The 26,286-nt window shown below is 39.1% G+C and overlaps 3 protein-coding genes across 5 annotated transcripts in view; 1 reads left to right on the top strand and 2 right to left on the bottom strand.

Moving 5' to 3' along the window:
* Positions 1-5,466, bottom strand: part of tmem117 (transmembrane protein 117) — a 48,580-nt gene extending 43,114 nt beyond the window's left edge. The window contains exons 1-2 of one of the 2 annotated variants that reach the window (XM_067590290.1): positions 4,647-5,466; positions 2,724-3,031 (exon numbers count right to left, since the gene is read on the bottom strand). In XM_067590290.1, coding sequence (XP_067446391.1) covers positions 2,724-3,003 — 280 coding nt within the window. In that variant the 5' untranslated portion in view covers positions 3,004-3,031; positions 4,647-5,466. The other variant, XM_067590291.1, reaches the window with a different exon arrangement.
* A 2,518-nt stretch (positions 5,467-7,984) lies between these two features.
* On the top strand, positions 7,985-17,656 carry LOC137183316 (twinfilin-1-like). Its single transcript, XM_067590289.1, has 9 exons — positions 7,985-8,126; positions 10,298-10,378; positions 10,540-10,718; positions 11,774-11,869; positions 12,004-12,108; positions 13,920-14,045; positions 14,577-14,727; positions 14,872-14,993; positions 16,417-17,656. The coding sequence occupies exons 1-9, from the start codon at positions 8,102-8,104 to the stop codon at positions 16,582-16,584; spliced, it is 1,053 nt and encodes a 350-aa protein (XP_067446390.1). The 5' UTR covers positions 7,985-8,101; the 3' UTR covers positions 16,585-17,656.
* A 222-nt stretch (positions 17,657-17,878) lies between these two features.
* irak4 (interleukin-1 receptor-associated kinase 4) lies at positions 17,879-25,650 on the bottom strand. Of its 2 annotated transcripts, none has more exons than XM_067590288.1 (11): positions 25,150-25,650; positions 24,894-25,039; positions 23,459-23,611; positions 22,396-22,556; positions 22,246-22,310; positions 21,349-21,463; positions 21,152-21,261; positions 20,277-20,463; positions 19,690-19,752; positions 19,164-19,328; positions 17,879-18,100 (listed from the first exon to the last, which is right to left on the bottom strand). In XM_067590288.1, the coding sequence occupies exons 1-11, from the start codon at positions 25,308-25,310 to the stop codon at positions 18,053-18,055; spliced, it is 1,374 nt and encodes a 457-aa protein (XP_067446389.1). In that variant the 5' UTR covers positions 25,311-25,650; the 3' UTR covers positions 17,879-18,052. The 2 variants fall into 2 exon arrangements, with proteins under 2 accessions (XP_067446389.1, XP_067446388.1); XM_067590287.1 differs by having other exon boundaries at positions 23,459-23,614; positions 25,150-25,648.
* Positions 25,651-26,286: the final 636 nt, after the last annotated feature.

Here is a 26,286-nt window from a genome sequence, read left to right as displayed (position 1 = left end):
ATGTCCTGAACCAGAGGAAGATAAACTTTGTCATAGATCCTAAATAAGGAAACGGTAAATTCAATTAAACGATTGAAACTTGAGAAGATGGAACAGCTGGCATTATCAGATCCACTGACTTCCCACAGTCTACAGGAAAACCGCAGTCCTCAAAGCCATTTTCTATTTCCCCTCTTAGTGAGGATTCTGTATGTGCAGAAAGTATCATGTCATCATGAACTCTTGACTTTCTATTTATGCACAGAGAAGATGATCACTCACAGAGTGCGGTCTCCCTCTCTCTCTCTATGTGCCCTCCAATTATAGTCATTAATGGCTCATTGCAAGGAGATAAGCCAGGGTGGCCAATAATATCTGAGCCTAAGTGAGTTGTGAAGTGAGTAGGAAATGAAATGTCTGAGTTGAATAGGGAGCAACTGCTGCAGAGTTTAAACAAATGGAGTACCAATGAAGTTGGAGTCACAGCCTTATGAAAAGAGAGTGAAATGGAAAGAGACAAGCTAGCGAGAGAGCAACAAGAGGTCATAAGAAGAGGTGAGAAAGATGGCAAGCAAGTGAAAAAAAAACAGGAAATGCATCGGGGAGGTGTGAGAGACAAAGAAAGTGAATCACACTTTGTACAGATTGATTTAGGATTGATTTAGGTTGTATTCACAAGTGATGGACGCGATGTCGCGGTGGTTCTCGACCTTGGTTTTGGACATGGTTGCAGTGACTCCTTGTGTGGGGTATGAAATTTTAAAAAATTCATACAGATAAGTGACAGATTCAAGGAAAAAACTCTAATCTTCATTTGTACAATGAAGTTCTTGTTCCAAAGAACTGAAATTGAAAATACAACAAATCCTTGATGAGCCCTGGTAGCCTTATGGTTAAGGTGCATACCACATCACCACGTCTTCAGTTCAATTCCAGCGGGGACCCTTTGTTGCATGTCAGCTATTAAATAAAGGAAGAAATGCCCACTGAATGTGAAAAAAGTATACAAAAGCAGCTTGTTGTGGTCCAGCAGCTTACACATTATGTTCGTTTTTCCTTTAACTTATGTTTATAGTCTCTATTTTTCCACCATCAGTTGCTTTTTACTTGTGAGATTTAGAAACAAAATAGCTTAAAGTGTCCCACTTCAACACTTTGTATGAAATGTGTACATAGGGGCTGTGAGTAGGTCATGCAACATTTTAATAGGGCGCGAGCTAAAAAGTTAAAAGTCACTGATCAGGTGTACACAGGAAGAATAATCCATAAAGTTCTGCACACTGAAAGGCTTCAAACCCTTTCCACATTCAAACAACTATAATATATTCATATGTATAATGCATCTATTCAGCAGCAACAGATGACATTGGAGCAAATATCTCTAATGGACAGAAATGATTTTGTAATATTTTCCTACAACTGTCTAAACCTTGCAGTAAATTGGCTAAAATGATCAGTTGAGAAGAGTCAAGAGAAAAATCAATTAATAGTAGTAGTAGTATAGTCATAGTAATTTTTAAGCCAAACATTCCCCAGTTTCTGCTTTTCTTTGTCTTTTGTGATAGTAAACTGAATATTTTTAAGTTTTGGAGTGTTGGTCAGACAACACAAGCAATCAGATGACATCAGCTTGGGCTTTAAGAAATTATGATAAGTGTTTTTTTTTTTTAACTATTTCTGACATTTTACAGCTCAATCAATTAAATGAGAGAATAATTTTGATGACCATATAAGACATATTTGCAAAACCTCTTTCTATCATCTCAAAAATACCTCTAAACTCCGCCTCTCTCTAACCCTGTCAGATGCAGAAAAAAACTTATCCACGCCTTTATCTCCTCAAGACTGGACTACTGCAATGTGCTTTCACAGGGATCCCTGAAAGGAGGATCCAGAAGCTCCAGTACATTCAGAACAGCGCTGCCAGGATCCTGATGAGAGTGCAAAAACACAAAGATATAACACTGGTTTCATTGCACTAGCTCATTGTCTCCTTCAGGGTTGACTACAAAGTCCTGCTACTCACATACAAATCCATCAACGCACATGTGCCTCCCTACCTACAGGAACTGATCACACCCCAAACCTCCACCTGCACCCTCAGATCTCCCAGCAGCTTGCTCCCGCGGGTCCCCGGTACCAAGCTCTGTACCATGGAGGATTGAGTCGTCTGCTCTGTTGCACCACGCTTGTGGAACAGCCTTCCTAACCATCTGAAGGCCTAAAAACCCTTTTTTTTATTCAGGAAGGCTTTTTCATCCTAGCTCATATTACTATTTTCTTTATGTTGTGTGTTCTATGTTATTAATACTGTAGCACTTTGAGTTTCACTATGAATAAAAAGTGTGGCATGGCAAATTGAATGTATTATTCATTATTATCATTGTTCAACAACGAAAACAATGGTTAACTGCAGTCCTACTTAAACCAGAGTGTGATAAAAAACAAAATTGATTTGCAAATACTGTTTGACCCAGATCTGATGATAAGTGAGAATAAAGGTATAAATGAGTGTGACAGTGGAGGAAGAGTGTAGGAGTATAGATACAAGGATGATAGTTGATTGTAAAGACATCATTATTGTCTTTAATTACATTAAAATACACAGACAGTTGGAGCATGGGAGCAAGGTGCTTTTTACTGATGAACAGCTTCAACAAAAAAACGACTCACGAGGAGGGTTCCCTCCCTCAGTAGAGCCATTACTCTGCACATTCCGCCGCATTATTGTGCGCATGACTTACCAAAGAGCTGGCGGTGGAATATAAACTTCCCAGCTAACAGGCCAGTGATAATGGCCAGTATCCAGCACATTACTTTCAGGATGTTCCATCCGAGGCCCGGGTACTTGTTGAACAGGAAGGAGAAGCAGTTGCCCACAACAATCATATGCGCCTCCGTCTGACTGTGAGAGACGGGGTCCTCTGCGAAGATGAGAAAGTTAAAGAAGGTGACGAGGTACGCCACGATGAGACGTGACCACGGGTGCTGGAAATAGTAGCGAAAACGGGCATCTATTTCCATCCTGCTGAGCCCCCCGGCCACTCTACACCTGGGAGGCAGAGGGAGACAGAGAGAGAAAGAGAAAGTGCTTCTTTCAGTCAGATTATATTACACTCAAATCAACAGGACAGATTAGAGTGAAAACATCCCTCATACTGAGATTAGTGGTGGGAATATCACTGAGGTTTGGTACAGATTGGGATTATGCTAAATTCAGACAACTCAGATAGTTCAGCGACAGTACCAAGAACACCTACTTTTTTTCCCCTTTTTTTGTGCCAAGACAGGCTTTCCCATTATGCAGAGATTATCACACACACATGAGAGCGAGGTCCTAAATCTGACTGGTTAGTGACGCCAACAGAGTGAAGCATCAGCAGCAGGAAAACAGGTTGGAATGGTGAAAAAGTGGATGTATATATGGATTCAGAGTGAAGTTTAAGCTTTACAGACTACATTTTTCATAAGTCAGTAAAAGAAGTTGAAGTTTTAAGTGTCATACCTGGATAAGGTGGAATCTTGAAGCAGCTTAGCTATAAATCACTGGCTTTTAAAAGGCTTATCCTCTCAGCCTGTCTGCTCTGTGCTCGTCACAGTACGTTGATGCTTTGCTCTGGAACACCTGCCAAGCAGCGCTTGAGTAACTTCCCAGCAGTCCGCCCCCCCCTGTATTTTAAAACCCTGACTACTATTATTCACCCATGAACTCGCTGCTGTAGCCCCCTGAGAGTGGTCTGACTCTCCAGGACTGGACATCTCAAACCGGTTCCCTGCTTTGACACTGTTTCCTGAAATACCCAACGGTGGGAATTTGGAATGATGCAATGGTTTCAGAAATAGAGCTGCCACACTGGACCCATGTGGCTATTAAATTTCACCAGCATCATGTTTGTCTTGTCATTATGTGCCACCTTGGGTGATGCTAAGCTTGTCATTCTACTACAAAAGTGCTGCAGAATATCCGGAATCCGTTTTATGCATTTAACCCTTCTTAAGCGTTAAGAGGAGTAGACAGTTGTTCTCTGTGACAGGGGACCTGCTCCAAATTTGAGGCCATCGCTTATGGCAGGAGAGTCCCTAACATGCATGGAGTGGGACTCCAGAACACCCAAAGGACACCCACAGAGCCAGTCAGCCTGGGACATATGGCATATGGTAATGGGTGATAGGACAAATTATACACTGATGAAACAGCAGTGAGGACTATAGTTGAATTGCTAGATCTATAATATCATTTTTATCATCCTTGCTCATGATACAACGTCTGAACTCTCTGGTTTTTCCTCTGGACCACCATCCAAATTACATTTGTGCTGACCAATAGAAACTGTCTTTGGTGCTACGGGAAATGAACAGCCTCACTATTCGTGCCAGATCCCGGTCATTTCTGAATGGACTACCGTGTTAAGAGCTTTAAGTCTGTGACCACACACACACATCTCCTCTCATGTCACAACTGTGATGACGCCAAATGTCACATCGCCAACCCTGCGTACGAATCTGGGAGATAACACAGCAAGCTTGACAGGAATTATCTGATTACACAACTTAAATGACGGTGCACCTATAGTGAGATACGGGACGGCCGAAATTCATGGAAGTCCTACTTGCCTGCACCTCGGTATTATTTGTGCATGTACGGTAAACCATCATCATGGACGCACCTGCTCCACGCCGTTTTCCTCTCAGTCGACAGCCAGGACGAGAAGCCCCGCTCCCGCACGGCTCCCCTGCCACATCAAGCCGACAGCGGCGCTCTAATCATCCCAAAAAACGAGATGATACGGGAGGGCTGTGGAGGGATTATCCATGCGACCTGTTGTTGGTGTACGACAGAGAGGCACCCCCCAAATCCTCTGCCATTGTGCTGGACCGTCCATGCGCCGCCGGGCGGTGCTTCGTCAGCGGGATCCCGCCGGACGATGCAGTTTGTGGGCTGTTGATGGGACGCTGCTGCTGCTGCGGAGCTGATGGAGATGGCTGGGTCCACACAGCAGCACGCATAGCATCAGTGCAACGCAATGTAGCCAACACGTTGAGATTCACCAGCGCGAAGTCAGAGCCAGTATAAATACACAACTTCCGTCCACGCCTTTATAATAAAACGTCATGCATGTGCTGACCATTTTTGTCTGTAAATATTCAAGTAAACATAACTAAATTGAAGAAGGAATCTATAATACAAGGAAATTATAAAATGTATGGTTTTTTTTTTTCATTTTATTTTTGGAGTCAATAATGTTATAATGTAAAGTGTACTTCTCTGCTCTCATTATTTTCTGTGTATTATTACTTTACCATGAAAACCTGAGATTAAAAATCTCTTTTTATTATAGGTACAATGCCTGTATGTTGCTGTTGAAATGTCTTTCATAAATGAGTGGTCCAGGCATCTTTTTGAAAACTGTTTTTCAGTTGAAGTTGACATTAGGACGTTTACATATGACCTTTAAATACATAGCTATTAATTTATACATTTGAATGCAGCATTTTCTGTCTGAATATTTTTTTCATATAATTTCACTATAATTTTCAAATACCAGTGTTTTCTGACCTCTATAAATTTGACTCGCCAGACTCAACGCAGCCTACCAGATAACTTCGAGGGATTTGCACTGTATTATTTATATTATTAATAGGTTATTGACTTTAAAAAAAAAGATATTTCAGTTGACAGCTGCGCTATGGATGCTTAAATACCAGTTCTAGCTCTAGTATTAGCCGGTATCTTTACTTTCTTAAGTCTGTGGTTCTCAAAGTGGAGTCAGGGGACCCCCAGGGGTCCTTGAGGGGGCTCCGGGGGTCCCCAGCAGAAAGGGGAATAATTTATTTTCATTATAATTCCACCCATAAATAACACAATGACAGAATGTATTACTATTTTGGTCATGGGTTTCATACACTTTCTGTAATAAAACATTACAAGCAAAAATCTTGAATCAAATGGGGGGTCCGTGGTCTATTTGTGTAAGATTAGGGCTCCTTGATGTGTTAACGTGTGCACAACTTTATTTATGAAGGTGAGATCATACTGTTTCCGGTATGACTCTAGCTGTGTCTATAGTGCTTTACACAGAGCTTTTCTCTGCTGACAGGATGATTTTCCTGCTATAAAATCCAGTCGTTTTATTATTTATTTGTTTAACGGGGAGGAGGAGGAGGGACAGAGAGCAGAGTCAGGAAGCCCGGTAGCTTCCAGATGTTGCAGAATTTCGCGCCAAATAGGACTGGCTGTCATGAAAAGCAGAAATCTCCCCGGTATCACATAGGAGTCAAAACGGAAAAATAGAAATTTAACTGTGAGACTTTCTACAATCCTGGTCTAGGCTGAAAATATAAAGAAACAATCCTATATTTCTAGCATGGTGAGGGTACAGTTAAAAAAGCAATTGGCCTATTTATTCTTACAAAGCCTGTAAAATTACTAATGCCAAAGAAGATACTACAGTTTACATACAGCTGACTTCAACAAACGCATTAAAAGTGCTCATAGTGTTGATTCATTGTAGCCTGATTTAAATACTAAAATAAAACTGTCTCTCCTGCTGACCTTATCTTCTTAACCTGCATTTCTCTTAGCATTTGACTGTTAACACATTTTAATAGAAAACAGCAGCTATTTTTTCTTAGTTTATCCACCTTTTTATTTGCAACCACACTATTATGATACAGCATTGATTAAAATGCTGTTGGGCCTCCATTGACTCCCCATTTCACCTTGAAGTTCCCATCAAGTACAGTGCACACAGAGACCAGGAAAACAGTAGGCCTATTCCTATGATGGAGTACCTGGCCTAAAGTTTTCATGTGTCAGCTGGTTTGAGGCAATTTGATTTAGGAATATTCTCCATGTGGGCAACAGTATAAACAAATATGAACCAAGGCACTACGACAGGTTCTCAAAGCAATTCAGCGCATCACCAGGATTGAGATGCAGGACCTTACACCCAAAGGAGCAAGTGAAAACCATTGAAAACCCAGAGGGTCGCGCAGCCACCCTCTTACAATTCAGCAAATGGTAGCCTACTTCAGTATAGCAGCACGGCACAACAGACTGAAAGACAGGCCCTTGAACTCTTAATACTGAACACTTAACTGCCAGTGCACACCATCACTTATGCCACCGCCACTTATTATCACTTAACTCTAATCGACTGCACTGCTGCACTGTCTTCCAACCTGCCTGCCATTATACACTGTTTTTTCCACTGATAGACTGACACCATGAGTGGCCATTTATAGATTTCATTACATTACTTTAACCAACCTGCAGATACTGCAGAGTGTAAGATGATAGACTATATGATTCAGTTTGTATCTAGGCCTATCTACCTCATACATCTTTACCTGTGGTTACAATTGTGTTTAACGTGGCTTTCAACCTTGTGCACAAGGTTGTCACCTTTCATCAGCACCTTATACTGCTCTGCAGTTATAGTTTAGTTTGCATAATAGATATCAAGATATTGATTTTAATACACTGCTGCAGTTTTGTGGAACAGTTCTTCAAGTTCTCTGAAGCAACAGCAGACAGAGAGGGGTTTTAAACTCTTAAACCCCATCTATCTATCTATCTATCTATCTATCTATCTATCTATCTATCTATCTATCTATCTATCTATCTGTGTACCCTGCATTGGAACAATACACTAAAACAATTTAAAAAAAAACATTGACCCTGGAACTTTGAACTAAAATGGTGTTTTTAAACTAGATTTTAATGCAGGACCTGCCTTAGTCGATGCTGCATAAATTTACGCGGTGCAAATATCCCACTTGATTTAGGCTACTTCAGTAAATTTTAAATGCTGATGAACTTTTACTTGTAAAAGAGTATTTTTACATTGTGGCATCACCTCTTATGCTTAATAAAGAACATAAATACTTCCTCCACCACTTGTATTGTTCTTCCTATTATTGTAATGTGTTAAATTTATGTTTGCCTGCTAAAAATATTAACGATAAAAAAAAAAAAAGTTTGACTGTCATGTGATTTCAATTTTATGACGACACACTTGGGGCGGGTCTCGTGGTCTCGTCGATGTAGTCCACTTCCTGCTTCTTTGCCCTGGTTTCGCCCGATCAGCTGCATCCAACCCTTTATCCGACGAAAGGCACAATGTCACATCAAACGGGCATTCAAGGTAGATGTGTTTTTCATCCTTCCGTGTATCTGTTCTCCTGCATTTTGCTGTGCGAGGTGTATGATTCCCGGGCGAGCTTTAAAGTACCTGCTACAAATCATTGCAACGAGAAGCTAGCGTACAGTTAGCTAGCCACTCCTAGCTAGCTGTGAGCTACCGTGGTGTGTGTGATCAGCGGCGCTCTGTTTGGGCACTTTTGGGACCTTGAAACTGAATCCCTGAGTCTTTAAGCAGTTTACGAGTCACCTAAATCTTGTTTCAAAATGGCACACAAGCCTTTTATTCCTCAGCTTCTCCATATTGAGCGTAAACCCTGTTACGATAGTTTAGCCTTCTGAATGGACGGGCGACGCCTTCATCTAAACAAACTGCTGGCCTGTTAGACCGGCCGGTGTTCCCTTAAATGTAATGAGAATACCCTGGCATTACCTGTGCTCTGTTATTATATAAACTGACTCCTGTAGGGCGTGACGTTGTGCTATGTTTGGCAGCAGTGCCGCAAAACTGTCTGCATTCACGATATTGTTTAGCCAGAGGTGACCCAATGTGCAAATTAGGTGAGCTAAACACAGACAGGGAGACACAGTGATTGTAAATATGTGTACTATCCCAATGCCATAGTTCAGCACACTGCCTTATATTTAAATTGTCTCTTATTTGAATGCATTATCAGTTGTGCTTATATCTTATTTTCTCCCCTATTAAAATCAGTTTACAGTAGACGAGTATAAAAAACTAACATACAAGTTTTTATAACCCATAAAACTCTAAGCTTAAATACACTCACTTGCCAGTTCATCAGGTACACATAGATACAACTAATGCAGCATAATACAACAGTTCAATATACCCCGATGCATATAAATGGACAAAATATTAGAAATACCTCACAGTATAACCCCAACACAGTTCACCGCACCACAAACAGCCCCTAAAATAAGCATAAAATAAGTCAACATGTCTCTGAAACAGATTAAATAAAAATTAAACATTATAACCTTCATGAATGTGGGATTTATTGCTAGGCTGTTGCATTACTTTTATCTGGGTTAGGATTACCTAATAATCTGACAAGTGAGTGCATGTGCAGAGCCTAAAACAGGGCATATTCTAGGGCGGCAATAGATTTCCTTAATCTTTTGATTATTTTCATGATCAATTCAGTGGTCCACAATAGAAGGAAATAGGTGAGGAAGTGATAAAGTGTCACAATTTCCTTAAGTTGAAGGTGAAATCTTCCTCTTGTTTTGTTCAACCAACAGTCTAAAACTCAAAGATATTCAGTTAAATGTAAACTGATCACTGAGAAAAGTTGGAATTTTTTCATATTTGAGAAGCTGCAAGCATCACTTTTCTTAAAAAAGTGTTTCAAAACAATGAACCTAGTATCTACCCCTTACATTTTCTGCTCAGGCAATTGTTTCCTGTGCAGGAAGTGAAAAGAGTGTCTAATCGTTTACCCTACTGTTAAAGGAAACTCCTTTTACAGTCATGTAGTTCTAGCTTGATTTATCTAAATGGGAAGTGATCTCAATGAAATAATTCATCTAAAAAAACAAAACAACCCAATAACTAGCAATTGTATTTTCTAAATATGTTTTTGGACTTATGCACCAGCATTGGGTTGTTAAGATCGAAAACTGCAGAGTAATTGCAGCTAAAATCCATAAGCTGCTGGTTTCAATGCCAATTGGAGACCTGTTTTATTGTACCTGGGATTGGGGTCAAAGGTGGTCAGCATTCAGTTGCATCTCGCATCACACACCTGTCATTGAAACCCAACAACTTGTAATGAAAGTGTTTTGTCTTCTTGTTATTATAACATATTATAAAAAAAAAACGTTTTGCAATGAGCTCAGTACTTTTTTTTTGGTCCATGTTGCCCAATTCTGCTCTGTGTAAAGGCAGAATATAAGGGATATTTGATGGAGGGCAATGTAAAATGATATGTATAATGTATAATGGTTGACATATGATGGTTTTCATGGGTTATTATGAATTAATGAACATTTAGGGGGAACCTCACAATGCCTGATTCAATATTGCCATGTTTGCAAGAGTGTGTGTTATTGCACTTTGAGAAGTGTGGTACAAATGAAATGTTTTATTATTATAAAGCAAGCCTCTGTTTAAAACATTAGGAGTTTGACCCCTTCTCTGTCTTTTCTCAGCGGGGAATGATGTGAAAGATATCTTTGCCAGTGCCAAGAGCGGAGACCAGTATCGAGTCTTAAAGATCGTCATTGACGATGGTAAGCCAGTGTCCCGGAGTCCTAGAGTTTGTTTACAGCTTCTACTGCCAAGAAAACCCTTAACTCATATTTCTACTTGAAACTTGTGTTGAAGCTGACATCAGAATAAAACAAATTCATTCGTAGCTGAAATGGTTGTGTTTTACATGTCTGCTTTCCAGAGCAGCTGAGTCTGGGTTCCACTAGGAAAGCATCAACGCAGTGGGACAAGGAGTATGATTCCTTAGTGCTGCCCCTCCTCGAGGATGACGTGCCCTGCTATATTCTCTACCGGCTTGACTCCACTAACAACCAGGGCCACGAGTGGATCTTTCTGGCCTGGTCTCCGGACCACTCTTCTGTAAGAAAACCAGGCCCAGATGGGCTTTAATGAATGGCTTTCTGTACTTCATGGTATTTGTCTTCCTCTGCACGGAGTATAAGATGGGTGGGGTAGACCACATCAAGGCAGCAGTTCTTTGTATGCTTGTTGAAAAACTGGATAGATACATTCAGTGCAACAGCCTATATTTAGATTTCAGTGAACAGTAAAATCAAAATATGGGCAGATTATGTTGTTTTTTTTGTCCTAAAGCTCTCATTTCTGACTTATAATCCACTCTCCCGATGCTTTTAAGTGATGCAGGCTTATCACGTTGTGTTGTTTACTTATTATGCAAATATGTGTTTTGCATCTGCTGTGTTCTTGACTCACACGATGTCACTTAAGTCTTTATCATTCGGTTCCACTGAAACTTGATGAACCACTTCAGTATAGCCGTGACAAATAGATACAAATAGATTCTGTAGCAGTGGAAAAAAAAGAATGTTGCAGGGAGAAACCAGTGCCAGAGTAAAGTGCCATTCTGGATATTTGTAGTGTCTTTTTCTAACTGCATGGTGGAACTGAGCTTGAATTCCCTCTCCGAAGGACGTGGCTGAGCTTAACATTCCTGCCCTCTGGCTCAAACTACAGTGCTTCAGGTTGAGGCTTGTCTCAATATTGCAAAACCATTTCACAACCAGTGCACGCTGCTGTCTTGACTGACTTGCCGAATTGGTCCAGTGTGTTTTTCATCTGTTATCGTTCAGACAAAGTGAAATCTAATTTTTTGATGATGTCAACTTTATTTATAGAGCTTAAGGTAACAAACTCATCCAATGAACAGTTCTCAAGAAAGGAAATGATTCGTTTAACAGGTATTAATAGCATGACTTCCTAGAAAACAATGCTAAAAGAAAGAAGAAAATAAAATTACAGGTCAGAACTTACCATATGCAGGCCCATCTTTGCAGTCAAACATGTAACATAATGACAAATTAATGACACTATAATAGTCAAAAATATCTCTTAAGCCCCTTTTTTAAACTTTCTAAATAATAAAGATTCTCCAATTTTTCTCATATTCTTAACAGGTGCGACACAAAATGTTATATGCTGCTACCAGAGCCACACTGAAGAAAGAGTTTGGAGGCGGGCACATCAAGGACGAGATCTTCGCTACCACAAAGGTTGGTCAAAGGCTCTTTTATACACTCACAATTTATGGTTCAGTTTCATAAGCGTCTGGTAATTGATATGAGCTATAATTTATACAGTTTATATCGCTGTACGATGTTTGATTGTGCTATTTTTGCTGCCCCAGGATGACTTAAATCTCAGCGGATACAGGAAATATCTGACCTCACAGGCTGCTCCGCTACCCCTCACTGCTGCAGAAGAGGAACTGAGACAGATCAAACTAAATGAGGTACGCACGCTCACACACACAGACACACAGTCATTTGGAATCCATGTCTTGGTCATCACTTCCATTTTAGACCATGTTAGAGGAAATAGATAGAAGTACCTCACAGTGCTTGTGTACACAGAAACCGACGCCTGTTGATAAGTTGTATGGCTTGAAGTGTTCTGAAGTGGGTGTGGATTAGACTCGTGCTCTGTTTCAGTTCTGAGGTCAGCAAGGTCAGCAACAGCGCAAGTGTGCATATGCTTGCCCGGCAGTATCAACACAGTGCAAAGATGCTGATCCATTAGAACAGCAGGATGTTGGCAGAGATGAATCTATTAGGTTTATGCAGCTCACACCCACAGCTCCATAAAAAAAAAAAAAAAGTCTTGCTTACTGTTGTAAAAACCCAGTCAGCCTGAGGAACCAAGTGGTTAAAGAAGAGCTGTGAGTGTTCGGATATAATATTTCCATGTTGAGAGAGCTACATGCAAATGTAGTTGGCAGTGATTCTGCATGCAGCGCAGGTGAGCTGTGTGATTGCGCTTTGCTTTTGTGGGTTGCAGTGATAAGATAAAGAAATTCTGTAATATGATATCCATTGGTTAAACCTGCACACTGCTAATGACATCAGCATTGTTTACACTGCTGATGTGAAGGGCTTTAGGGTTGAGACAGAAAGTCAAAAAAAAAGCTGAATTTGAAGTTTCACTTCACAGACTTTGTGTTTATGTTCCTATAAATTAACCCTATAGAACTATTTTTCTCTTTGGGAACAAGCTATTGTTATTGCTGCACTCCCAGTCTGACACATAAACAAGAACTGTCTTTCTTACCATATATGGAAGTGCTTTGAGTCATGCAGTCCCTCTCCAAAGTATCGTCAATTAAAAGCATCAGAGCAAATGGGAAGTGAGGTTTGTGTTCGGCTCACTTGACCAGCTGTTGAAGGAAGATAATATACCATTAATCTGCACCGCCTAGATGAAAAAGAGGCTTTGAAATATTTATCATTGCAGTGCCTTGGAGACTGCCTGCCTTTTACTAAGCAGATGGATAAAAGACCGGCAATCCTTTTTGGTATGCGAGGTAGCTACATCGGAGGCTCAATCATGTTTGCACGGCATTTCATTTTGTGGGAACTGGGGGTCTAAAAATAGACGCAATCCATCAGTGTAATCCCCCAAGCATTTCCAGTTTTCTGTGTGATTTTGTAGAGGCGCCTTGTCACTTCCGATACAAGCACCTCATCTGTAATCATCATGCTCCGGCATTCAAGCTGCTTGTTGCACTTGTAAACCTTTTACTCACTGATGACTAAAATGAAGGTTATTTATTCTATTTCAGTTTTCCACAAGTCATTAGGAAACCTGTTATTGCTTTAAAGATTGATTTGTTCTCTCATATGATTGAATTTAAATGACCAGAGCTGAATTTAAGAGTAGAATTTGTTCCGCCTATAACTTATGATAGTCATCATGATGAGATTAATGTCACCAGCACGTCAGCATAATGGAGCCATGGTGGCGTCTGAGTGTGTGTGTTTATGTTGACAAATTCTTGTGAGCACAATAACTAAACAACAATATAACACAATAATGTGGTTTTGAGCATGTTAATGTGCATTTTAATAAACAGCTGACTTTTTTAAAGCACCCATGTTAATATGATTCATGTGTATTCTGAAGGCAAAAAAAATACTTGTCAATTAATGACCTCATTAAAATAACTGTTTTTATTTAATGTGGTGTATCATAGTGACCATGGCAAGATAATAGAAAGCTCAAGGACCTCTTGTGTTTGTGGTTTTTGTGTCTGTTTGGTGTGTTCAGGTGCAGACGGACATCAGTGTGGACACCAAGCAGCAGACCCTGCAGGGAGTGGCCTTCCCCGTTCACCAAGATGCCGTCGCAGCACTTGAACGTTTTAGGGAGAAGAAAATCAACTACGTACAACTGGTGAGTCCTTACGAGAAACTCATTAGCGAACACATGACCTTTGATTGGTCAATACTGTGTAGAAGAAAATCAATTCTCTGTCTTTCATCATATATTGTTTGGAGAGATAAAGGGTTTTTGGTACGGCATTGTTTACAGGCAGACACAATGACTTGCTCATTTTGGCCAAAAAAGCCTTTGTGTCAAATCTTCTTATTGAAATTCAAAGGGCTTGTGTCACAAGATCAGGTCGGAGCAAAGTACAAAGGAATAATTGTGGAACAGTTGTGGCCTTGTCTCAGTTCCCTTTTTGTTTGTTACCCTTAAAGCTTTTCAATAAAGCAATAGGCTTTTATACGTTTTGTTCTATTTCTCTATTGAAGGTTTAATCCTGACTACTGAGCAGCACACTGGCAATTGTTGAAAAAAATGTTTTGCTCATACACACCTGAAAGCTTTTCCTAATTGGTCTAGTACTCAAAGCAGAGACTTTCTGTTTGCAAGTGCATGCCACCAACCTTGAGAATAACTTTTTATTTCCTTTGTCAACAGGAGGTAGACGCTCAACAAGAGCTGATCCGGTTGTGCAGCACTGAGCCAACTGAGTTGAAAGACCTGCCAATGAGAATCCCTAAAGAGTCCGCACGTTACCACTTCTTCCTCTACAAACATTCCCATGAAGGCGACTACTTAGAGTCCACAGGTGAATAAATTCTCACAAGTGCTTATGAACAGTTGAGGCACAGCCTGTTTCTGTACATCTATGTTTTTAATGTTGATCTGAATGGTACTTTATGTCTGTTCCTCATTGTCTTTTTTCTTTTTTTTTTTTTTTACCCCTTTGCAGTCTTCATTTATTCTATGCCCGGTTACAAGTGTAGCATCCGAGAGAGGATGTTGTATTCCAGCTGCAAAAATCCCTTGGTCGACATGGTGGAAAACAAACTCCAGATTGAGATTGAGAAAAAGGTAAGAAACAACCTATCATGGTTAAAGATTATGGTTAATTGATTGATTTAATTGATTTGTTTATTTAAGTGTTCTGCACCCTTCTGGTGCCCAGCCTTACAAGACACTGGACAATAATAACCAGGATGGCCACGTGACAGATCCACAGATTCAAAAAGAACCTTTCAGAACATTTAGTTTACATGGAAGAGATGTCCTGTTATAATGGATACAGTGTTCTCTGTCTCAGCAGCCAAGCCTCTCCTATAAATCTCGCTAGAATAAAAATCTCCATATTAAAAAAAACAACTCAACTTATCAGCTTCAGACAACCAGAACAAATCAGGATTTTTCAATTGGATCTTTTCAAACAAATAATTCCTCAAGTCGCTGTACAAAGGGCAATGAAATGAAACGTTGCTCCTCAGGAATTAAAACCTTTATATCTGCCTACCTCAGTTGCCAGTGGTAACGTAACATTTCTTAACTGAGCACACAGAGACCTTTAGATTTAAGGTCTCTGTGTGCTCAGATCCAGATTTATCTATAGATTTAATTTTATATATGGTTCTGTAAAGTCATCATTTTTGATTTGAATGTAGTTTCTAAGCTTTGGCTTCTTATAAATGTCCTCCTTCTATTGTTCCTTGTGGATCTTTAATAATTTTTGAAAAAAGTAAAAGTGGTTAAAGTTATGATAATTTTTTTTTCAGTTGTGGTTGATTTGATGACACCAGCAAATGCTGTTTAATACCACAGGAAACACTCCTTGACCAACTACTCACGCTGTTGCTGCATTTGGTTATAGTGCAGCCAAAAAAAACTTACAATGTTTTAATGATGAAGTCAGTCGATAATAATTGCAACTGCATTTTGATTTCATGCAACACACGGTGCGAGTAGTTTTCCACACAGCAGCTGTTCCCTTCAACTCTTCATCTAACAGCTCACTTTGATTCCATTACCCCCTACAACATTTTGCACAGATCAGCTCAAAAAAAAAATCCAAACAAGATCTTCTCTTTGTAGATGCATTTTCGATGAATGATCGCTGTCAGTGCTAACCTCTGTGACAAATGCATCGCATTTCATTAGGAAGAAGGAGGAAATATTAGGTATGCATTGTAGAAAGTGAAGTAACTAGTGAAGATGTTATTAATGAGATAAAATGACAAACATTAACACTGGATCACATGCTGTGTTGTCTCCTGTCAACCTCTTGTGCATGTGAAGGCCATTTGAATGTAGCGCAGGACTGGTAGACTCCGCCATTACTAATAAAAACAACCCTATAGAGATTAATTACACGGTGAAAGTACATTCAACTGCTATTGCTGAGTTCATGTGTCTAGTATGTGTTTATACAAAGTTTGAAATGTCATTTGTAAATTGATGGTCATGTACAAGAACCTTGTTTGCTTAGAAGCTTTTTTCTGTTTCCCAGTTGGAGATTGATAATGGGGATGAACTGACCAGTGACTTCATGTACGAGGAGGTGCATCCCAAGCAGCATGCACACAAGCAGGCCTTCGCCAAGCCCAAAGGCCCTGCTGGGAAAAGGGGCGGTCGCCGCATCACCCGACCACCCGCAGAGGGAGAGGAGGCAGATTAAATAGACCTCAGTACCCGACCACCACCGCCACCTCCACTCCGAACACGTTCCACAGTGGAACATTCCAGTGATGGGGGGGGGAAATCATATTTGACACACGCTTGTTTAAAAGAATAAGACGATAACCTCAAATTCCCACAAAGTTCACCCAGAGACCCAACTATGCACGCCAAGGACAACTGAGCAATGACACACTTCAGAATTTTCCATTTGTAGCTTGCCAAATGGAAGGCTATATATGTATGTTACTACATTCATAAAAAGTAATTTACAATGATTCCAAGAGGCCCAAAGTTGAGGTTTTAAATTTTTGCCAGCTCCAAGACTTAAAAAAAAAGTTAGTGCGACTAATGTGAACTTGCGCCGATATGATAAAACTCCTCCATTTTGAGTTCACATGCTCAAATTCTTACATTGCATTCCTTAAGTCTGTGTCAATTAATGTGTCTGTGTCTAATGTATTATTTTGTCTCCTACCGTTTGCACAACCGAGGTGCTCCAAAGCAGAAAAGATAAAATGATCCCACTTGTGTCTATTCATTTTAACAGTGCATTTTATATCGGAAAATTGACTTCTTTTTTGATATAACTGTGGTTTACATGAGAAATCATCTGCTGAGAAACTTATTTTTCTATGCAAGTGCTGTAAATGTACATATTGTAGCTGTGTGATGCTCTATGATTAAGAAACAGTCTGGTCTGTTCTGGTGATAGTCAGTGTCGGTGAGGATCTCAGTGGAAAGAACAGGGGCTTCCAGAAATATTACATCAATACATCTCAGATTTCACTAAGAGGAAGCTAAACTATTAAACTTCGCTGGCTCTCATACCAGAGAGAATGCCAAGCAAGCCGATAGGAAAGGGAATATTTCACCTTGACCAATATGTTGCCACATCCACTGGTCTACTGATTAATATTAGGCAAACTACTAAGCTCACCATATGTTCAAAGGGAAATCCCTTTATATTCATAAAGTGTCATCATAATATAAAAAAAAAAATCATGTTCGGTCTTATTTGTTTTCTTACAAATCTTTCTTTTAAAGAAGAAAAATAAAATATTTAAATCACACATTTTGTGTTTTATTGATTTTATTCCTTTTACCTTTCGTCACAATAAATACATGATAGAAAGAAGAACAAATGCTTTCAGAATTTTCATCATATTAATCCATCAAGCCATGTGACTTAACCACACAAAATACTTAATGCCATTTCAGTATACTGCAGTATTCCTGCAAAAGGTACACAGCTACAGTAGAAAAACAAAGCTACAAGCTTCTTACTAAAAATATAGTAAGTCATTTAAAATTATTGACAATTATTGTTGTAAAAAAAGATTGATGCAAAAATACTTTGGTAAGTCACAGTAAACTAATCTACAACTATGGAGAAAGAAATGCATTTATCTGTGCACTGCGACCGGGGCAGGCTCAGAAATCTTCTGTGTTCTCCAGGATGCTACGCTTCACTCCAGTGAAATGCTTTTGACAACACTTTTAAGCTCCAACAGTACCTGTAAAGACAAATGCTGATATTAAGTAGAATATTTACATTTCCTAAAGAAAATATGTGTGAATGCCGCAGCTGCTTCCTGGCCTAGCTTCTGAAAGATTCACAGCAAGATGTTTCATTTTTACAAACTTTTAAGGCTTGCAGTGACCCCATCCTCACAAATTTCTGTGCTGATAGAGCTTCACTAGCATAGATATTTAAATTAATTTGTGCTGGTAACCAATTACGAACAAACAGGTGATGTCCAAAAACATGCACAAACTTAGTTTAGGGTCAACTAAGTATGGTACATTCCAAATTTGGTGAAGATTGGATTAAATACGTGCCAAAAGCAGCAAAACGTGTTTACCAAAAAAAACCCAAACAAGTGTTATAAGTGCAAATGGACGTGGTCTATCAGTCAAATCCAACAGTAGCCACAGTACAAAAATGTTTCTTCTACTCTTCACAGCTCATGAGTTATTAGCCAAAACGTAAAATACTTAATAAGTGACCACATGTTGGCGCTATTGAATACATGCTTTAATATATTGAGCATGTCTCCATAGTGCACCTGTGTACCAAATATGATTACTTAAGCATATAAAGTACTTGTGATACTGATGAATATATGGCCACTCCCACACGGCCATTCAAAAAATACTACAGTGAAAAGTTAATATCTCAATAACTATAACAGATGTCAAAAAGAGAATAGCCATCATTAGAAAAATAAGCTTTATATTTTAAAATTGGAACCATGTGTCTATCTGCAAATATGTGGTGTTGCTTGCGGCATTCACACAGTAACTAAAATAGTCACACTACAAATGAAAATACACAAGCTTTTCTATTTAATCATGACTATATTTGTCCTGAAGAACGTGCACCACTGGCCACTGTCAGTGAAGTTATACATTTATGCCTTGATTCTGAAGATTTACGTCTTCAGTAGGAATGAATGACTAACACGTTTTAAAGTTCTTGTGAAGCTGATAATACAGATATCTTGCTCAAGTTCACATGAAGTGGTGCAGATGCAAACACAGAAGCTTGTACTATACATCTCGGTATCTTTACTGTACCTGTCTGATGACTGGCCGTCTGTTTTTCCTCTCATGGAGGCAGTTACAGGCCAAAGAGTAGATACTCTCCACCTGGCTCAGCCCCCAGTCTCTCAACTTTTTGTCCACAAAGTCCTCCAGAGTCAGCTCCTCGTCTTCATCATCTATATCATACCTCATGTCCATCTGGGAGAGTGAGGAAAGGAAAAAAAAAATCACACTACAAGTGACTGAAGACACATTTAGAGCTATGATTTGAGGAAAACATTTAACAGTTTTCAAGTTAGTAGTATTGCTTTTATCATACTTGATTTTGAGTGTCAACTTCCATCAGTCATACAGTCTAAAATATTGTTATTACCATCCTAATAGCAGGTAAAGTTGCTCAGCAGATGAGCAGCACTGAGGAAACCCAAGTTCAAATCCTTTTCAATGACTGTTTAATGACTACTAACTGATAACGTTCCCTTACTAATTAAATAATAAGCCGTAATCGCAAACTGTAGCTTGATAGATTCCCAGTGAAAGCCTCTTTTGTGCTGCTTACCAAGAATTGTGGCTCACGGTTTTCATCGGCTGGCGGGAGTCCAGACAATATTTCTAACAACACCTGTAGATGGCATAGAGATGGGGTTAATCACATGGCTTTGGATGACAGAAAACCTTTATTATCTCAACATGTGCCAAGCGGTCTCACAGACACTGTAGTGTTCCCACAGCTGTCATAATAAGACATATAAGCTGTATATACTGTACTATATGGAAGGTCAGGCAGTTTTATACAGTACTGATCCCATAAGTCATTCAACCAACATCATACAGATTAACATTACAGTTAGTAATACATAACAGCTGTGCCGCTAAACTGATTCTGTATTTTTTGTGGGAAATAATGATAGATGATACATAAAATAGAGCTCTAGTTTCACAAATGGAGAGAAATGTATACTCTAATGTTTGTGTCCTGCAATTACCTATGTCAGTAGTTTGAGGGAACCGTGCACATAAGTAAACTGCTGAGTTAGGTTTCATATTTCACATTACAGTTGCAATTTCTCCATTCCTGACATAATATCTTATCCGTGCGTGTGTGCATATATCTGGGATGTGTGTGTGTGTCTGCAGACAGCCTACCACTCCAAAGCTGAAGACATCAGATTTTGGTGTGATTTCGCCTCTAAGCGCCTCAGGTGCCATGTAAGCACAGGTTCCCACAATCCTCTCCGTCATCATGGTCGTTGATGTCCGCTTGGCCGATGCTCTCGTCAACCCAAAGTCAGAGATTTTTGCCACTAAGTTTTCATCTAACAGGATATTTGCACTGGCAGAAAAAGAAATGACTGAGTACAGTGAGCACTGACACATCAAGCATCACTGATTCACAGGGTCAGATCCTTCGCAGCTTATCTTAGCACAATCACTGGAAACGGGGGAAACCCGTCATGAAATACACTTGTCAGCACCTCTACAGCTCATTACTTAACTTCTTATATCTTGTCTGATTAATCCGTGCAAAAACTGAGATATATGGCAGAGGGTATATTCCGAATTATTGAACTACCCCTTTAATGTTTTAAAGGAATAGTTTTGGGAAATTCACTTACCGGTTCTCTTGATTTCTCGAGATTTAGACAAGATACTACTCCCATATCTGTCTGTTAAACATGAGGCTACAGCCAGCAGTTGGTTAGCTTAGTTTAGCGCAAAGATTGGAAATGGGGAAGACAGCTAACAGTTAGCCTAGCCGTGCCCATCATCAGCTCACTAATTGAAATGTTGTAGCTCATTTGATTAATCTATAGTAAAACTTATGTGAAAAAATAACAATGAACCTGTTTCCAGTCTTTATGCTAGACTAAGCTAAGTCGTTGCTGGCTGTAGCCTCATATTTAAGAGGCAAATATGAGTGTTATCAATTCTCTCATGTAACTCTCAGCAAGAAACTGAATAAGCATAGTCAAAATATTCCTTTGAGGCACTGATAATGAGGAACACCTCAATTTGAGTACCTTTTAACATCTCTATGGACATGATGGTTGCTGTGCAGATACTCCAAGCCTCTTGCTGTTCCTTCAGCTATCGAGCATCTCTGTTGCCATGACAGTAAAGGAGTGTCTTCCTAAAACACCAAAAAGCACACAATGGAAATATCTATGTAAAAGCACAAGAACAAGAGGGCTGAATCTGTAGTATAGATGGCACTCACTGAGCAAGCCAGTCGGTCTAGTAAAGAACCATTGGCCATGAAGGCGTACACCAAACACGGATGCTGTCCATCACAGGAAAATCCAACCATGTCCACCAGGTTCTCATGTTTCAACCTATTGAGCAAACAATACCATCAAAACAGACCTGTGCCATTAGCTAATATCAAACTCATCCATAAACACCAGCTCAGGACATAGTATAATACCTCTCAGGATTTCTGGCTCAGTAATACTGTTGTGTCTATGGGTAACTCTTTCTCTGTTTGGGGGATCAATATGTGCACCTCCTTACCCACAGAAAACTTATTATGACAGGGAAATTTAAATCCCATGGTAATTTAATTGTATCATTATTGGTGTTTTGTGCTGAGTCTCGTTAAGTTTTGTGTAAGATATGTAGCATTGGTCCAGCTATATACAGCATGCTCAGTATGCTATAAACAACATCAAATCAATAATATGAATCTATAATTTAAGTGGCTTGCAGTGTACAGTAATACATATAAATTAATCAGGGTCAATCATGATTCGACTTCTACATACAGCATTTCCCCCTGATGCACCACACTCTTATGGCACTTATGTCTTAAGCAGAAAAACCCCACACAACCCACTAAAAGATCTGTATCAGACAATTCCATTAACATTTCAATTATTCAAAATAATACATTGATTGAAGAAAAGTGCACATTCAATCTAAAACAAGCGTTTGTTGGTCTCCAGATAACTACAGGCTGCAGGCTTTTCCATAAACTCTGTAAATGCTTTCACTCTCTCAAATTCCATTACCTGGATTAAAATGCTTATATGGTTTGCTTATAACCTTATGGTTATAAGGTGCCGGTGAGTCACTCCAAAACAAACTGGTTAACAAGAAGACAGAAGAACAAACTTACACTTTTAGCGTTTCGATCTCTTGGTTGAACTGAACTTGTAGCTCGTCTGGTGAGACGTCATCCATCTAAACAGATAATATTTTGCGTTGCAATTCACAAGCTCTACAATGAGATTAAGTATGAGATTGGTATGAAAATATTTTCACTTACTGGATTGAGCTTTTTCACTGCAACAGGTTTGTCATTCAGGAGACCTTTGTATACGGTCCCAAAGCCTCCTTCTCCAAGTCTACGGCCACCGTCTGACATGGGACGGTCATCAAAGTTGCCTGTGATCTGCATCAGCTCATTGTACAAGAAACTGGAGAAACCTTTTGAGAAACATACAGAAAAATATCATACTTAATAGATACTTATAGGATCAAGGTCTCATTGCTGCCACCTAATGGTCAAATATGTAAAGTTACATTTTGTCCAAAGAGCAACAGACTTCTGCAGAAATCAAAGTGTCATCTTTCCAGGAACTAAATAAAACAGCCTTATTTACAGTGGTGGAAAGCAACCAAGTACATTAACTCAAGAATACTGTACTAAAGTACAATTTTGAGGTGCTTGAGCATTTCCATTTTATGCTACATTACACGTTTCCTTCACTACAATTCAGAGGGGTACATTGTACTTTTACTACACTACCTTTACTTGACTATATGCTATAGTTAAGTCTGACTTTGCAGATTAAGGTTTTACACACAAAACATATGATCAGTTTATAAAATATGATGCATTGTTACAGATTAAACTACCTAACAATATGTAAAGTAATTCAAATTAGATAAACCTCCACGAGCTACAAGATTTAAATGCTGCTCAGACATTAATGCAACCATAATAATAATTAATGGGGCCATTTTTCTGCATCATAAGTTGTTTTACTTTTGTTTCTTCAAGTACATTTTTCTGAGAATTCTTCCATAATCTTATTGAAACTTTTACTTTTGTAAAAGATTTGAATACTTAAGTGGTTCATGATTTACTGACCAAAATATTGTGCAATGTATATGTAATATTTCAGTTGTGGTCAAAACTTGCATCTAAGGTTATCAAAACTGAAACTGAGGTTTTCAGCTGATTACGACAGTTTGTTAATATCATATGCTTTGCAGCCTCCTCTCATTCAGAACATCATGAAAGACTACATCCATAAAACAATAAAGAATCCTCTCTACAAGTGATTGTGTTTCTTATTAAAGATCAGCTTTAAAAGTGGATTAACCTGGTTCACTGCTCTCCAGTGGAATCAGTGGCTGTTGGTTGGAGCTGACAGGTGGTGACTGTGTGTCCCTCTCACTCAGTAGCTGGGTTGGAAGGGCGCTGACTGGTTGTACTACTGGAGAGACCTGCTGCGTCTCTGTGGCGATGGCATCTTCTACTGTGTGCGGATAAAAAAATGAACATCAAAATCTGTTATTTTGTTGATATGGTGCAAAAGCCTCAATATACAGTTATAAGAAACTGAAAATTGAACGCAGTTATCTTTCCTTTATATTTTGATTCCTTTATACCTGATTCAAAAAGACAGAGTGTACTTTTTGTGGAAGACTTTAAAATAATAAAAGACTCTCTGAGACAAACATTTGTGCATTATCAGATTATTTGGACAACATTCAAACTGAGCTTCTTGTGTCAGACTGATGCAGAAAAACTTGCATTTATCTCTTGTCTATTTGGAGTCTTCACTGGCTTGCCTAAAAAGACTTTGAGCGAAATACAGTTAAAACAAAATGCTGTAGCCAGAGCCCTGATGAAAAAGAACAAATTTGATCACATGCTTTGGTCCACGGTACTTTTCTGTCTTGTTTGTCCAAGCAAGAACAAATCAGACCTCTTACATCATTAAGCTGTTTCAATGATTAAATCTAAAGTTAGTGTAATGTCTTTTAGTTTGTACGATCCTAGCTTCTGCAATAACTTGTCAGATTGCAGGCTGGAAACAATCCTTTTTTCTTGTGCATATTATTAATTTTGACAGTGATGTCTGTGTTTAAACTGCACAAAGCTACCTCTTCCTCCTGTATGAGTTTGGTTAAAAAAAACAAAAACAACAACCCACAGTTCCACGCATCTTATTGCTGTACTTTTTTGTCGAGAGTCTATGTTTCCTGTGAAGCACATTGCATCATCCCTGAAATGAAATGTACTATATGAATTAAGTTTTGCCTGCTTGCACATGAAAATGTTATAAAATTCTACAGATTATTATACTGTGGTTTTGAGAAACATCCTAAGTCTTATAGCTTATTTGTCTGTGCTATAGACCTCCATTGTTGTCCAAAAAACACATCAACAGGTCATTGCACTAGGTGACATGTTCCCTCATTATCACATTCACAAATACTTTACTATATACAGTACTGGTGTCATTATGAGCAGATTAATCCAGTTTAGTCCCAAACAAATGCACTTCTTACTCCTATTTGAGTAATATTTTCTAAAATAGCAGGGCTCAACATCTGATTGCTGTATGGTTTGTCCACATTCTACATTTCCTGATGCACATACTGTAGTATCTCCACTGGAATGAAATGTGCTACAGTATATAAATGAAGTTTGGCTTGCCTTCTTTACTTTAAATGCTGTAAAAATGTTACATTTCATAACTAATGACTGTTGGTAAGACTCACAGGCCTACAGGCTAAAAAAAAACATACCAGGCAACAGAAGACTAGCAGCAGCCAGTAACTTGTTACTCTTCAAAATGTCCACAAGTTCACCCACTGTGCTGTTGGATGTCCCCCAATCATTTAGCAGCTCCACTGTGGGACTTTTCCCCTGTGCAACTAGGCCTTCAAATTTCCTGAAAAACAGATGCATGAAGAGTGAGAGAAATCACACTTTATAGCAATATACAGCTACAACATGTACTGTAGATCACAGCAGGCTCTCTGGCAGGTAATAATCACCTACCTCAAATGATGCTGAGAGTACCTCAGCTCTCCACTGGGCTTACGGATCGAGACAATGACATCTTTCCAGCTTTCATGGGGGTCTAAAAATTCTGACAACTTGCGACGTAGACTATAGTTAAGGTTTCGAATATAAGTAGCGGAAGTTACTGAATTATTCATTTTTGCGAGGAAATACACGGCACAAGCTGATGGTGATCTTAGTTACACTGACATGGTGTAGCCTTCAACTTACTGTGCCGTTTTGAATGTTTTTTTAAATCCTCCATTAAGAACATCCGTAAAAGGACAACATTAGAAAACCGATGTTGTGGTCACAGTGAAATCTAATGTGTCTTTCCGATATTGTGCAACTTCCCCACACGTAATACAGCGAGACTGACCCAGTCTCCACCTACATGCGGAAACCTATGAAAGCGTAAAAGGCACAGTCTGTCTTCAGTGCCCTCTGGATGTCGGTGAGAGCACAGTTTAACCACAGTGTCTGTGTTTTTAGGCTTTTAGAGAATGAGGAAACCAAGCACACATACAGCGAGAGGGATCTGTGCTTGTATACGGGTTTGCAGTATTACACTGTCCTCTAGTGGACAACACAGAGACTTCAATTTTTGAAATCAGCATGAGTTTGAGTCATAATCATAATGGAATATTTTCATATTTATTCATACTGACAATATTTCTTTACAAGGATCAGTCATAGCTGAGTATCACTTGCACCACAACTATGATTTTTTTTGCATTTTATTGCACCACAACAGTGTAATACATATAGTAATACATATACTAGTACTAGTTATTTCACTCAGTCTATCACTTTCAACTGTCTCAGCCTTAAAGGCTCATTCCACACTTTATTTGACCACATATACGCTACATGGTCGAAAATATGTGGACTATAACAGCCTCCACTCTTCTTAGAGAGCCTTCCACAAGACTTTGTGACCTGGCTGTTTAAGTTTATGAGTGTTGTTTATCAGAATGTGATTTTTTTTTTTAAATTATGAATTAAATGATCTATCAATATATCACTTTCTCTATCTACAAATATACATGAAAAAGTCAAATAAAAACACTTTTACCTTCTAATGTTTGCACCTTAAAGGCCTAATCAGTACTTTTTTGACCATATACACTACAT

This window comes from Thunnus thynnus, chromosome 5, assembly GCF_963924715.1.
Source record: "Thunnus thynnus chromosome 5, fThuThy2.1, whole genome shotgun sequence".
Taxonomy (NCBI): domain Eukaryota; kingdom Metazoa; phylum Chordata; class Actinopteri; order Scombriformes; family Scombridae; genus Thunnus; species Thunnus thynnus.
Note: the sequence above shows the minus strand (reverse complement) of the source record. Positions and strands in the feature narration are given on the sequence as shown.